Source organism: Phoca vitulina, unplaced genomic scaffold, assembly GCF_004348235.1.
Source record: "Phoca vitulina isolate PV1807 unplaced genomic scaffold, GSC_HSeal_1.0 scaffold48, whole genome shotgun sequence".
Taxonomy (NCBI): Eukaryota; Metazoa; Chordata; class Mammalia; order Carnivora; family Phocidae; genus Phoca; species Phoca vitulina.
The window spans coordinates 7,884,650-7,900,687 of NW_022589751.1; the positions used below are offsets into that span (position 1 = coordinate 7,884,650).

Sequence of the window (16,038 nt, forward strand, 5' to 3'; positions counted from 1 at the left end):
AGAAAGTGGAAAATATAACGACTAACCAAGAAGAATGCCTAAAATAATTTATTATGGAGGGGCACCTGGGTGGCTCAGTCGTTAAGCGTCTGCCTTCGGCTCAGGTCGTGATCCCAGGGTCCTGGGATCGAGTCCCGCATCGGGCTCCCTGCTCCGCGGGAAGCCTGCTTCTCCCTCTCTCACCTCCCATGCTTGTGTTCCCTCTCTCACTGTGTCTCTCTCTGTCAAATAAATAAATAAAATCTTTAAAAAAAAAAAAAATAATAATAATAATAATTTATTATGGAATACATATTATTGTAGACAAAGTTACAAAATACAAATGTGTTTCAGTTTTGAAGTCTTTACTGAGAAAACAGTAGCTATGGGCTATTATTATTCATAAAACTTTTGTTGCTATTGACAAGGGGAGAGGAAGGAGATGAACTAAATAAACCATTTAGAGAAATTGGAGTTTAAAATACTGTAGTATGATTTCATAGAGGGAGAAGTAGAGCAATACGTAGAAAGTAGTAAGTCAACAAGTTAGTTAGAAAAGGTTTGAAAGGGGTGCCTGGGTGGCTCAGTCGGTTAAGCAACTGCCTTCAGCTCAAGGTCATAAGGTTCTGGGATCGACCCTTGCTTCTCCCTCTCTCTCTGCTGCTCCTTCTGCTTCTGCTCTCTCGCTCGTGCTCTCTCTCTCAAGTAAATAAAATCTTTAAGAAAAAAAAGAAAAGGTTTGAAAAATTAGGAAGTTAGGAAAGTTAGGAAAGAAAAAAAGTTGAAATGAAACAAGATTGTGATTAGTCTCTTTCAGCCATCCTCATCTTTACCATCATATAACTATACTTATGTCTAGGTATCTTCTAAATTAACTTAAATTTCTTTTATTGAGGTGAAAATTTACATAAAATACAGCTATTTAAACATGTACAATTAAAAAAATGTAGAATTCAGTGCTATTTAGTGCATTCGCCATGTCATGCAACCACCACCTGTATCTAGCTGCAAAACATTTTCATCACCACATATCCATCAGGTAGTCTGTCCCTGTTTCTCTCCTACCCACCCCCCTCATTGGCAATCACCAATCTGTTTTCTTTCTCAATGGATTTAGCTATTCTGGAGAGTTCATACAAACGAAATTATACAATGTGGACCTTTTGTGTCTGGTTTCTTCCACTTAGCATAATGTTTTTGAGATTCGTCTACTTTATATATCAGTACTTCATTTCTTTTTATGGCTGAATAATAGTCCATTGTATAAATGTCACATTCTGTTTATTCATTCCTCTGTTGATGGGCATTTGGGTTGTCTCTATCTTTTGGTTTTTAATTGTGTTGCTATGAATATTCATGTGTTATTCATTAAGTTTTTGTGTGAACATCTGTTTTCAATTCTTTTGGGTACATATCTAGGAGTGGAATTTCTGGGTCATAAGGTAATTGAATGTTTAACTTCATTGAGGAACCACCAAACATTTTCTATAGCAACCATACCATTTACATTTCTACTAGCAATGTTTGAGGGTTGTAGTTTTTCCACATCCTCTAAAACACTTAACTTTCCACTTTTTTGAATATAGGCATTCTAGTCAGTTTGAGTGCCATGTCATTTGGTTTTGATATTGAGCATTACTTCATATGCTTATTAATAGCTATTAACATATATTCTTTGGAGAAATGTCTGTTTAAGTCCTTTAAAATTGGGTTGTCTTGTTAAGTTGTCAGAGTTCTTTATATATTCTGGATACTAGACTCTTAATCAGATATATGATTTACAAATATTTTCTCTCTTCCTATATTAATTTTTCCACCTGTGTCCTGGAAGTCATTTGTTCTTCTGAAAAATCTTGGCAATAAATATATTGCTAACTGTGCCTTTGACACTCCTTCCTTAAGGCCTTCAGATAATGCTCATTGTAAAAGACATTTGATGTTTCTTAAACTGGGTGCTGGGTACATGGGTGTCCATTTTATTTACATTTTTAAAAAAGATTTTATTTATTTACTTGACAGAGACACAGCGAGAGAGGGAACACAAGCAGGGGGAGTGGGAGAGGGAGAAGCAGGCTTCCCGCAGAGCAAGGAGTCCGATGCAGGGCTCCATCCCGGGACACTGGGATCATGACCTGAGCCGAGGGCAGACGCTTAACGACTGAGCCACCCAGGCGCTCTTATTTACATATTTTACTGTTACTCATATATAGGTTATATTCCTTCTTGCACATGTAAGAAAAAAAATATAAAGGCTTGGCAATGCTGCTTCCTCTCATTACTACCCCATTCTCCTATTTCTTCTCTTTTCATTGACATACCTCTAGAACGAGTGGCCAATATTTTCCCCTTCATTTTATCTACAGCTAATTCCTCTTTAATCCTTTGCAATACAACTTCTTTGCCCATCTTGAAATAATAACACCTTTGAGTCTCAGCCCCACCTCCATCTTTATTCTTTCTTCCCAGAAGTCACTAATGACTCACCTTGTTACAATATGCAAATGACTCTTCAATCCGAGTCTCCAAACCGAAGCCCTAACCCAAGTTTTAGATCTCTAACTATATCCTGGATAGTCCCAGTCTTTTACTTTACCAGATATATTTCCTCTATTAATCAAGTTTTTTTTTCTAATCCAAATCCCATTTCTTCAAACCACATTAGTTTCAGTAGCAAGAGTTTTGTAGAAATTGCTGGTTCCTCCCTCTTCCTCTTATATGTTAGAACGTCTTGCGATTTCTTCTTTAAACGCCTTTCATTTCTACTCAGTGGCTATCACCCCATTTCAATCCATTATCACAGGGTTCTTGAATTATTTCAACAGCGCTTCTCCGCCTGACTCCACTTCCTTTCCCTCCTTGAGTGATGATGGAAATTTTTAAGAAAAGTGATATGATGAAACGTGGTGCTAGATAAGAAAAATTCCTTTGGGGGCACCTGGGTGGCTCAGTCGTTAAGCGTCTGCCTTCCGCTCAGGTCGTGATCCCAGGGTCCTGCGATCGAGCCCCGCATCGGGCTCCCTGCTCAGCGGGAGGCCTGCTTCTCCCTCTCCCACTCCCCCTGCTTGTGTTCTCTCTCTCGCTGTGTCTCTCTCTGTCAAATAAATAAAATCTTTAAAAAAAAAAAAAAAAGAAAAGAAAGATTCCTTTGGTAGTATCGTGGAAGATAAAGTGGAGAAGGGAGGGTGTTGACATGAAGCGACGAAGCTCTAGATTGTGGCAATGGCGGTAGAGAAGATTCATGAAAAAGCGTGAAGTCCACCGGTGACCAGTTGGAGCTGGAAGGACTTATATCTAATATCCTGTATTCTACTCCCATAAATTAAGTACGTCAAGTGAATTTTTGCTAAGAGAGGCAAACCCGTGCCTCTGTAAGGATTGTCACGCTCGGAGTGAGCCAACCAGCCTCCATCATCCAGATGGCAGATCCCAGATTGGCCGCCGGAGTGTCAGGGAGCGGCCTCTCTAGCTACTATCTCTATGGTTCGCGGAATCTCCAGGTCGCGGTTTGACCGGGCCGGTGTTTGCGCGTGCGCGAAGTACGGCGCGTGCCCGCCCTCCCGCAACTGCCCGGAGCCCCGGGTGGGAGGGGTGGGTCTGGGAAGGTTGCGGCGGTGGCCGCCGCGGCCCCAGCCCCTAGGGTTATTCCCGGGCCGAGCCTGTGCCGGGGACTCTTCCGTCGCCTCCTCGGGCGGCACTCACCCGGCCCTAGATGGTGGGTCCGGAGGATGCCGGAGCCTGCTCGGGAAGAAACCCCAAGTTGCTCCCGGTGCCGGCGCCGGAGCCCGTGGGCCAGGACGGGAAGATGATCCGGGCCACAGGCGGTTTTGGCGGAGGCGTCGGCGCGGTGGAGCCGCCGGCGGAGGAGGAGGAGGAAGAGGAGAAGGAGACGCCGCCTCAGCAGCTCCTTCGGCGCTACCTCGCGGCGGCCGGGGGACAGCTGGAGCCGGGGCTGTGCTACTGTCCACTCCCGGCTGGCCAGCCCCGCGCCCCGCCGCTCCCGGCAGCTCCGCGCTCGGACGCCTGCCCGCGGGACTCGGGCTCCAAGCACCGAGACGCGGAGGTGGCGGATGCCCGCGCTCCGCGGCACAGAGGCATGACCAACGGGGACTCGGGCTTTCTGCCGGGCCAGGACTGTCGGGACCTGGAGGAGGCTCGCGGGCTGGCCTGCGCGGGCGGCCGGGATCCGCGCCATCGCCGCCTCCGCCCGGAGGGGCCTGGCGACGAGGGCGCGGACGGCGCGGGCAGCCCGTCCGACTGGGCCGCGCCGCTCGAAGACCCGCTGCGGAGCTGCTGCCTAGCAGCGGCGGACTCTGACAAGCCCCAGGGCGCGGGCAGCGGCTCGGAGGGCAGCCCGGCCAGCGACGGCAGCAGCAGCGAAGACCTGGAGCGGCCGGGAGACGGCGCTGGGGGTCCCGAGGAGGGCGCGTCCGCCGCCGCCTCGGCCGAGAGGACTAGCGGGGACGCCGGCGCTGAGCCGCGCCCTGGCGTCTCGGACGTTCAGGTGAACTCTCGGAACACGTTCGAGGTGAGCCGCGACCACCTGCCCGCCGCCGGGCCGCCGGTGCCCGCGCCCGCCACGGAGCAGGGCGCCGCGGGGACCTCGGCCCGGGCTCGACGGAGCGGCGGTTTCGCCGACTTTTTCGCCAGGTACAGCGCCCGCTGCGCGGGGGCTCGGGGCGGGCTCGGGGCCGGGGCGGAGGTTGGGACCGGGCGCTGGCCGAGAGCGGCTTGCGGACCGCCTCCGTGCGGGCTCTTTGCTGGCGTCAGGACTTAGCTTTGATTTGTCACCGGGGGAAGAGGAACTGGGTCAGCATTGTGTTGCCTGTAGGAGAAGTTGCCAACTTTGTGGGGAGCGAATCTTTCTGTTCCCCTGTGGGCTGGAGGCTATACCTGCTATTCACACCTGGTTTCCGTGTATTCAGGTCCTGGCAGTGTGCTCATGCCACAGCTGCAGTTTTGCCTCCTCCGGAAAAGCAGACAACCTGCTCGGTTCTCAGTTTATTTTTACTGTACTACGAGGATTAGGGGTGGGGAGTGGGGGTGGGCGCGGCGCTATGTGTGTACGGGTGTGGTTGTGAAAGAGAAAGAGAAGTCATTTTGCAGAGATGATTATTTGTGTGGAGTCTAAAGCCATTCAAGTGGCTTGGGAATTCTTGAAATTAGAAGTGATTGTGTTTCATAGTGTTTAACTGTTTCAATGGCCTTTATTAAAATGCAGTCAGTTTCGAGTTTAGAATTTGATCCCAGCCCTTAAAGCCAAATTACCATGGCGCTTTATCTAGAAAATCCCTCTTCTCTACTTCTTCCAAATAGGCCTACACTTTTTTCAGCAACTTTTAAATTTTTGGTGCCATTGTATTTGTGTTTTGACCTGCCATTCTTGAAATCAAGTTATGGTGCTGGACATTGCAGATTTTGGAAAAGGGTTTGATAGGGATAAAATGCTCATCCTGTTGCACATTAATGAAATGCCAATTTTCCCGGAGTCAGATCTTGCTTGATACGCTTTTTTTTTTCCTTTAATCTCTAGGCAAATAGGAGAGTATTCCCAACTTGTAAACTCTCCTTTTCAGAGTTCTCCTGTGTTTTTGTTTCCTTTTCAGGGGTCTTGATAGAAACGAAAGAAACAAATTATGCAGCTCCAGTTTTAGAGGATTATACAATCTGTGTGCATTTTTGTAGACACAGTCACAGTTTTCTGATTGTAATTATTTCTTTTTCTATTTTATTATCGCTTATTTTCCCTTGTATGAATTTACAAAAATTTATAAAGTTGTTTACATCAGGATTGGGAAATCCTAATTTTGTGTTACTGGTGGGACAGAATATATAGTAGTGAGATCTGTATTTGTGCCTATAGTTGCAAAAATATACAAAAATATATTTAAAGCTTAGAGTGGCAATATTTTTTTTTTAAAGATTTTTTTATTGATTCATTTGAGACACAGAGATAGAGCATGAGCAGGGGGAGAGGCTGAGGGAGAGGGAGAAGCAGGATCCCCGCTGAGCCAGGAGCCCAATGTGGGGCTCCATCCCAGGACCCTGGGATCATGACCTGAGCCCAAGGCAGACACCTAACCATGTGAGCCACCCAGGCGCCCCTATAGTGGCAATATTTTAAAAGCTTGCAAGGTGAGCTAAGTTTATACATTTGTGAACTTTGGGTGTTTTTTGGTCATGTTTTGATGTCAGGTGTCAGGCAATTTTAGACCTGGAAGGGGCTTTGGAGATTGCTAATTCAGTCAATGTACCCAGAATACCTGCTTGTGCCACCATTGGGAATAGAGATGATTGGGACAGTGGAGTGCAGGCTAGTAGGTATTAAGTTTGAAGACAGATACATTTTTATGCATTGCAAATTATGAACAATAGCAAAGCAAATCTATTATGAGGTTTTCATATTAACAGTAGGGAGGAATTTTGATATAATTAAAATTTTTTTCTTAATCTGTAGACTAATAGGATTTCAGTTAATATAACTAGCTGAAATTCATATAGCCACATTAATCATGTGTATCAGAGCACTCGATTTCAAGTCAGAAAACAGGTACCAGAAGTTAATTTCTCTAAGCCTCATTTTTTAATTGACATCTGAATGTCAAGATTCTAGGTGTCAGTTGCTTCTTTGTATAACATACTTGGGAAAGGGCACAGAGGCACAATTTTTCTTTTAGCATTTAACCAAAACCTTAACTGGATTCAGAACACCTTAAAAGCAGAGACTATGATATTCATCTCTGAGTCTACAGTATCTAGCGGTGGTATTGAGAACCTTGCTCAGTTTGTGTTGAATTGGCAACTTTTATAGACTCTTCCTCTTCACTATTCTCTAGGTAGTGTAATTTTGTTTTTTTTGTTAGTAAGCCAGTTCGGGGTTTGAACTCATGACCCTGAGATCAAGACCTGAGCTGAGATCAAGAGATCAACTGACTGAGCCACCCAGGTACCCCAAGTAATTTTGAAGAAATCTCCCATCCCTGGGCAGAATGGTCAGAAATTTCCTTTGCCTTGACAACCTATGAGGGGTTTTTTTGTTTTTTTTCTTTTCCCTTTGTGTGTACAATTGTCATTCTTAACTCTGAAGCTCCAGATGAGGAATCCCTTTGGGGATATCTTGTTCTAGGATGTATTCTCCTTCTTGGGTGCAACTGCTACCTACTGCCACTTCATTTTTTGATGAGGAAATTCACTGTCTACATGAGGTATTTTAGGTAGCTGATGGCAGAGCTGGAATTAGAAACCAGGATTCCTGATTTTCAGACCAGGTTAACATTCGATCACAATTTATAATCACCTGTGGCTTTTTTCTCTCCCACCTGATTATCCTCCATCTTTCCCTTCTTTCTACTTCCTTTCTCTATCTTAACCTGGCAAAAATCTGTAACAGAAATACTTTTAAGGAATAGTTTCATGTTTGTTTTAACTTAAGAGAGGGGAACATTTTACAATGGTTTATCTATTACTACAAAGTTATCTTCAGTTAAGACACATCATTGACAGAAGCTTCATTGAGTAGGGTAGAAATTCTGTAGGAGCTAAAGGAATTTGGTCGAGGATGGGATTGCTCTCCATCTCCTACTTTCCTTCTCTTACAGATGAGGTGAGTTCTAGTTCATTCCCTATTGGGGGCTTGCCTCAGCTTCACATGGGCATCTCTCTGTGAATGGTGACTTGACCTTGGGAGCCCCAGAAGTAATATTCCCTCAGATCCGTGGTCTTTTCCTGTCCATACATGTTTTAAAATGCTAGGTGGGGAGCGCCTAGGTGGCTCAGTCATTTGAGCTTGTACTCTTGGTTTCTGCTCAGGTCATGATCTCAGGATTTTGAGATCCAGCTCCGTGCTCACTGGGGAGTCTGCTTGAGATTCTCTCCCTCCCCCTCTGCCCCTCCACTGCTCGTGTATTCTCTCTCTCTCTCTCAAATAAATAAGTAAATCTTAAAAAAATAAAATAAAATACTAGGTGGGTACACTACCCCCACTGTCACCAACTTAGCAGTAAGAAGAAGGAGATGAAAACTTAAAAAAAAAAAAAATCTTGTGTTTCCAGACTAGCCTTTGTTCTTTAAGGATCTGTTTATTACTCTTTCAAAAATAAAATAAATTTAAATTATTTTTATGGGTCCTTCAAATTCATGTCTTAATTTTTTTCAAACTAGAAAGATTTATTTTTTGGATAGGTACACCCTTTACAGATGTATTTTTTTAAGCCAATTAATACTTTTGAGTTTTGTTTAGATTGCACTGGCAAGGTACTGTTACTTAGAAACACACAGGTATCTGTTGCTGATAATTTTTTTTTTTTTTTTACAAAGTCTTCATGTGAATCATGATGGTGGCCTTAAAGGGCATAGCTAAGGTAGAAAAGAAAGTATTAAAAAGAGAATTGACATAGATTATGAAACATACGGATCCATGTAGCTTTTTCTATAATTACTGACTTCTGAAACTTACTAAATGTTGTGGTAAAAGATTATTTTCACAGAACTCTTTTATTACAGTTAGACAGAATAAGGAAGACTAAAGGCTCTTTTAGTGATTTCTTTTCTTTTTTTTTAATTTTTTATTTTATTATGTAGGCTCCACACCCAACGTGGGACTTGAACTCACCACCCTGAGATCAAGACCTGAGCTGAGATCAAGAGTCAGACACTTAACCGACTGAACCACTCAGACGTCCCATGCAATTTTTCTTTATTGTTCTCAGAAACAACAAAATCAACCACATTCCTTTTTCCACTTAAAATTTACACTAGTTGGCAAAATCATAATTCACCTGACTGAACCATCATAGACCTCTGTCAGATAGGGCTCCCTTATTTGTTGCACAGCGTGTATTCCTCCCAACCAACTAAAATAAAAACCTATTTCTCAAAAAATTTCTTTTTCAACATTTCAATAAAGAAGAGGCAAAATATCAAATTTCTGATAAGTTTTAAAAGATTTTTATAGCTCCCCAAATCAAGCATTTAATATAGGTGTGGGATAGTTATTTGTAAGGAGAATGAAGGAATATCTTGATCTAAATATTACATTTTTGTTACTGCAAGAAATTAAAAATATGTGAAAATACTCTTTTCTATGTCACTAATGAAATTCCTTTAACATTACTTATATAATTAAAATATTTGAAATTTTTAGAAAAGCTGAAAATAATACGTAATTCATTGCTCTAGAATAAAAATAAGGCTCTTTTTAAGATTTTAGAGTGTTGTGAAGCTACCTATTAGATTGAGGAGCTAATGGCTCAAGAGCCTTTTGTATTTGTTCCCTGCTCCCCTCCCCCACTCTATCCAGTGTTTTCTTAAAACACAAACGCTAAACCACTGAAATCCAGCTATGGTTTAAGGATGTTACCTTAGAAATTTGTGGTTTTAGGGTGGATGGTTAGAAATGTGATAATCTAAATATAAATCAGGTAGAAAATACTGGGGAACTCCAATTTTTCTGAAACTAAGATAATTTTAAGATAATGGGGGGGTGGGCAGTGGAAGAGGGAAAGAGAATCTTATGCAGGTGCTAGGCCCAGCGCAGAGCTGACATGGGGCTCAATCTCACAACTGTGAGATCATGATCTGAGCTGAAATCAAGAGTCAGACGCTTAACCGACTGAGCTACCCAGGGACCCCGAGACTAAGATAATTTTAAGTGCTCAAATATTATTTTGAAGTGCTAAATTAAATTAACATTTTTAACACTAGATCCCAATGACAAGGCAGACTATTACTCCAGTATTAACTTGGAGTTACTTGTTTGGTAGAAATTTTCTGAACTATTAAAAGTGGGCATAGAGATTTACTTTATTTTTTAAATACTTTTTATTTTAGGATAGGTTTAGATTTACAGAAAAGTTGCAAAGATAGTAGAGAATTCTAGTATATCCTCACCCCTCCCCCTATTGTTAATATCACATTACTGTAGTACATTTAACACAAGTAAGAAACGAGCATTTGTACATTGCTATTAATTAAACTTCACACTTTATTTAGCATAGAGATATTGACTAAAAGATTTTTATTTGGGGAGCAGTTGTGTTTTATGTACAATAAGAAATGTTTAAAGTAGAAGGGACTTCAGGGATCACTTTATTCATCGTTTAATATCCTATGGAAAATCAACAGTGCTGTTAATCAGAGAAACCTTTTATTTGCTAGACATCACCTAGTAAGGTGGTATTAATTTAATATTGGAAATGAGTTAGACATGGTAATGAGTTGTTCTTCAGGTGGACCGAGGGCATTGATTTTCAAGGCTTTTCAGTTCAGACTATTCGGGGCAGTATTTAACAAACAGTACCTACTAATTTGCCTATAGAAAAAATTATGAAAGCATATCTTAATTCTACATAATTTCATGTTTTTCCAAAGTTATTATATTGATATGTGTTTTCTAATTCTGGAAATATTCCCATGACCTACTAAGGGTAGGATTTATTTTTATTTTACAATTATTTGCCCATAGTCAGATAGTGATTGAATAAAAGAATCAGAACTAGAGCAAAGGGGCGCCTGGGTGGCTCAGTCGGTTAAGCGTCTGTCTTCGGCTCAGGTCATGATCCCAGGGTCCTGGGATAGAGTCCCTCGTCGGGCTCCTTGTTCTGCGGGGGGCCTGCTTCTCCTCCTCCTCTCTTGTACTCTCTCACTGTCTCTCAAATAAATAAAATCTTAAAAAAAAAAAAAACTGATTCCTAGGGCTTGAAGCTAATACACTGATTTCTACGAATCATGAGAAGTTTACAAACAAAAACATAATTTTTGGTGTAGTAAAAATACTATTGACTTGAGAGATAAGAAATTTGGTTTTTGTCCTGGGTAGCTTCTGCCATTAAATAATTGTGTGACCTTGGGCAAATAACTAAATTTGTCACTTCAGTTTCCTTATCTGTGAAATTAGGAGATTCAGAGTTCCTTTCAGCTCCAATATACTGTGATAATGTTACATGATTTTCTTGCAGTACTATTGTGGACCTCAAAATTTTGCCAGCTAAATATTACAAATGTGAACTGAGTTAAAGATGGTGCTTTTAAAAAGAGGATGTTTGTTTCACCTGTAAAATGAGAAAGTTGCCAGAGACAGAAATATCTCCAACTCTGAATTCTACCTTGCAACTCTTTCCACCATCTTTCTGTGCCTCCATAATGGTGTGCATGAATGTCCTGGTAGATGCTCTCAAGAGCATTTACAAAGCTGAAAAGAGAGGCAAACGCCAGGTTCTTATAGGCCATGCTCCAAAGTCGTCATCTGGTTTCTAACTGTGATGATGCAGCATGGTTACACTGGCGAATTTGAAATCATTGATGATCACAGAGCTGGGAAAATTGTTGTGAACCTCATGGGCAGGTTAAACAAGCATGGAATAATCAGCCCCAGATTTGATGTACAACTCACAGATCTAGAAAAACGGCAGAATAATCGGCTCCGGTCCCCCCAGTTTGGTTTCATTGTACTGACAACCTCAGCTGGCATTATGGACCATGAAGAAGGAAGTGGAAGTGGAAAACACAGGAGGGAAAATCCTGGGATTTTTTTTCCTAGGGATGTAATACATATGTGCAAATAAAATGCCTCAATGGAAAAAAAATAAATTCTACCTTGCACATTTCTTTTAGTAAAGGTCTGACTCTGCCCCAGAATAATCGTGCTGACCATCAGTAATTTTTGTTTAGTTTCTTATATATAGATAGTATAGACCAGCAGTTCTAATTAGAAAATTCTAGATTTTTTTTCTTATAATTTCTTTGGAGTAGGAGAGAAAATAGGGTAAGTAAATTCTAGTTAATCAATGCGGTGGAATTTGAGACCTTAACTTCCCGGACCATGAGTTATATCTCAAAGATTGCCAGGGTTCCACTTTGGCGAACTAGTAGCCTTAGTGCAATAATTCCAAGCTTTTGTTATACTTCAAAATCACCTGAAAGCACATTTTTAAAAATGAAATTCTCCAGAATCCACAACTCCTACCTTTTTAGATTCAGGGGACTTGCCTTTTTGGCAGGTGGCATATTCAAAATACAGGATAGTGTAGTGTTAAAAGTGCTGGTTCTGGAGTTAGACTGCCTTGGTGGAATTAGCTTTCCTAGCTGTATAATTCTGCACTAGTTACTTGACCCCTCTAGATCTTAGGCAACTCATCCATAAAGTAAGGATAATGGTGATACCCACCTCATGAGATTGTCCATGAGATAATGTTCTAAGTGTGTTGTATTTCTTATCTGGCATGTAGTGAAGGTTCAAATGTTATTATTCAAACTTCAGTATGACAGCCGCAGTCCCTTCCCCAGCTTCATTACTGAAATCCATTGGTTTAAAGAAAGGAAGAGATGAATGGATTTTTTGTGTACTACCTGAAGAAACATTACACAATTTGTGTAGTAGATTTTTTTTTTTTTTTTAAGTTTTATTTATTTATTTGACAGAGAAAGACACAGCGAGAGAGGGAACACAAGCAGGGGGAGTGGGAGAGGGAGAAGCAGGCTTCCCGCCGAGCAGGGAGCCCGATGCGGGGCTCGATCCCAGGACCCCGGGATCATGACCTGAGCCGAAGGCAGACGCTTAACGACTGAGCCACCCAGGCACCCTGTGTAGTAGATTTTTATTGGTAAAATTTGTAGTAGATTTATAATTGGTATTCGGGATTGTATGGGAATTAAAATGGACTATAACGTTATGATCTAAAATTTCCAAAAGTCTTGAAGCTTTGACTAAAAAGCAAATCTGAGAAGGAACTGAAAGGAGGGAATGTTGAGAAGGATTAAAATATTTGTATCTTTTATTGTTTTAAGGAACTTATAGACAGGCAAAGCCAGTTTTTTAGTTTAAATTCATGAAATGTTTAGCTTGGCTCACTCATACATTTCGAAGTTAGTATGTTGTGGTGGGAAAGCTTTGGGAAGAGTGGAAACATTTGGAGATTTTGAGGTGACACATCTGTTACGCGTCTCCAAGTATATTGGGAAGGGGAAAGTCGGTCCTTTTTGAGGCAGCTTATTTCTTCCTAGGAACTCTGCCAGCTACCCTGAGTTGTCCCCAGGTAGTTCTGATTGATAGTTGCTTAGACCCTACTGCAATAATTCTTAAACTTTAGTGTTTAAAATTACCTGGAGGGAGGAGGTTGTTAAGAATGCAGATTTCTTGAGCTCCCCCTCCTTTTTTGATTCACTAGATCTTGGGTGGGGCCAGCAGGAAACCAAGTATTTAACAAGGACCCCCCCCCAGTGATTCTGATGCAGGTGGTTTCCAGCCTATAATTACTGAAATAATTGTTGATAGGCAGGTGTCCTCAGATAATAACTGAAAGAAGGTACAACATTCATTTATAACTCATATTACCTTATTGATTCAAAATTGGGTCATATGTAGGTCCTCTGTAATTGGTGAGTGTAAGTACAGGTACAGTAGAGAACAGGGGTAAATACAAATGTAGAAGTATTTTGCTAACTTTCACTAGGTTGAGAAGTTATCTCTGCCTGATTAAATCTTAGTTTCCTTTTCATTAGTAGGAAGGGTCTTTTACTTTCATTTTATGCTGTGTAGATAGTCATGCTTGCCTATTCTGTGAAAAGCTTTAACTTTTAAAATTTTACTCAGATCTCTTTAACTTGGAGACATAACTTTACCTCTCCTTATTTATAGCTTATCAAAAAAGGTGTTAATTTTCGTTCCTTCTGCTGCTAGTTGTAACTCTTTTCCATGCCTTTAAGAAAAAATCCTGCAGATTGAACATGGCTTATTCCCCTCTAGAATTTGCTGCTTCAGCCTTTCTTGGACTTATTTCTGTGGCCAAAAGAAGAAAGAGAGGGAAACCCATGTGACTGTCTGGGTTTTCAGCAGGCTCTTTCCTGCAATTAAGAGAAGTTTACCTTCGGAAACCAAGCTACAAGTTATGTTCCTAGTTAGAGCTAGTTTGAGAGTGAACTTGGTAATGTGTTTAAATTTACCTTTGAATTTGGCTTTTCACTTTCTTTTTAATTTGAATTTTATTTTGAGATACATTATTGGCTAGAAAATATTTCCATCTGCCTGTTTCTAACCCCATGGAGATTAAAACCTTCTGAGTTTGGAACTGAACATGATAGTTTTGAAATCAAATTATGTGCTATTTTCTCATATTTTTGCAAATACTGTAATGTATAACTACCCATCATACACTGGGAATTATTTACAGTTTCCAAATCTGGTTTTCATCTAGACTGTCTATAGTCATCTTCTAGTCAAGTAGGGGAAATACTTTTATTGTCCCAAGAAAAAGGTACTCAGAGACTATAAATTTTTTTGTAAGAAAAACAGAAAATACTCATCTTTTTTTGGCTTAAAAAATAGGAATTCATTATCTGATAGCTCTGTAGGTTAGAAGTCTAACATATGTCTCAGTGGGCTAAAATCACGGTGTCAGCAGGACTACATTCTTCTCTAGAGGCTTGAGGGGAGGGTCCATTTCCTTGTCTTTAGAAAATGCTCTTATTTGCTTTTGAAAAGCAGGACAGGAAATATAAAACTACTAAGGATAAATACGTTGTTTCCATACTATTTCAGTTAAGGTGGTAAGGAAATAGATAAAGAAAATTGGGAGAGTGTGAAGCTAAAGTTAGAGACAGGAAAAGCTGTTAAGAGAATGAGTTGGAAGATGTTTCTACAGAGAAAAATTGCTGAGGAGAATACATGTTAGCTGGAAGTTAGCTCTGTACTTTGGCTGCTAGGCTTCAGAGTATTACTACAGATTATCCCCATATTTATTTTTCTGCCCTGCTTACCTCAGTGCCTTTGTAGAGGTTTCTGGCAACTTCTTGCCTTAAAGGTATCTGCTGTGTCTCCCTCTTAACTTCCCTAATGTCCTCATCCTCTCATGGCCTCTTAAGAGGTCATATTGTGCAGCAGAAATATTTTTTAATGATAGGTTTTATATATATATAACCTGCAATTACCTAATATATATAATATACCTTAGGTTAATATATATAGTACATATATGATATAATGTATATAATGTAAAATAACCTATATATGTATTTGTGTGTGTATATATATATGTGTGTGTATATATATATATATGGTTTAATTTAGGTTCTAAAAGTTTAGGTGCTAGTATGATAGATTCAGATATTAAAAAGTACTATTTTATGCAATGTGTTCTTCCTTGAGTTTCATTGTTAAAAGGAGAATTTTCTGCAAGCACCATGGTAAGTCTAGCAAACAGAATTAAAATCCCTCTCACCCATAAGGAGAAAATTAATTGCTCATTAGCGGAAGATATATTGTGTAGTTTTAAATTTAAGTTCTGAAGTAAACTATTGAAGTTTTAAGTCAGTAAAAGATCTCAACTGAGCAGTTTCTGTATTTTTGAAGAGTGATAAAATGTAGGTTTTTAAAATGTAAGTGATAGGGACGCCTGTGTGGCTCAGTTGATTAAGCATCTGCCTTTGGCTCAGGTCATGATCCTGGGATCCTGGGATTGGGTCCCACATTCAGGCTCCTTGATCAGCAGGGAGCCTGCTTCTCCCTCCGCCTGCTTCTCCCTCTGCCTGCCGCTCCCCCTGCTTGTGTTCTCTCTCTCTCTGACAAATAAATAAATAAAATCTTTAAAAAAAAATGTAAGTGATAAAATGTAATGCTCTTTTTTTTTTGTTACATGGCCCTTGACACCCTGTTGGATTGACTTTTTAACCTCATTGATACTACCTAGGATTGAAGAGATTGAAATCCTGGGTGTTGTTTGGAAACAGAGATTTGTTGTGATTCACAATTGGGTGTTGGGAACCAAAATTTGTTATCAAAGACTAATACAGTTTTTGATAGATAATTATTATATAAGGTAACCAGCACAATAATTGAACATATAACCAGAGAATAATAGCCATCTTTGTGATATACTCCCAGAAATGCATTAATACTGTCAAGAATACCTAGGATAGCAATTAAATTTCAAAATTGGGCGTACAAATAACTGAGAATTATACTGCAGAAAGGAACAATTTTAGAAGATAACCACTATTACATTTTCCCAAATAAAATAATAACTAGCTATATATTTAATGAAGAGATAAGATTGTTTTGTTCTAAGAGAC

At 40.5% G+C, this 16,038-nt stretch overlaps 1 protein-coding gene across 3 annotated transcripts in view; it reads left to right on the plus strand.

Moving 5' to 3' along the window:
- The first annotated feature begins 3,515 nt into the window (after window positions 1-3,515).
- The window catches only part of TBC1D12 (TBC1 domain family member 12), a 103,825-nt gene continuing 91,302 nt past the window's right edge, over window positions 3,516-16,038 (plus strand). For all 3 annotated transcript variants that reach the window (XR_004302679.1, XM_032432186.1, XM_032432185.1), the window contains exon 1: window positions 3,516-4,626. Coding sequence is in view for 2 of the 3 variants with exons in the window: in XM_032432186.1 (XP_032288077.1) it covers window positions 3,689-4,626 (938 nt within the window). In the remaining variant the exon portion in view is untranslated. The remainder of the gene's footprint in view (window positions 4,627-16,038) is intronic.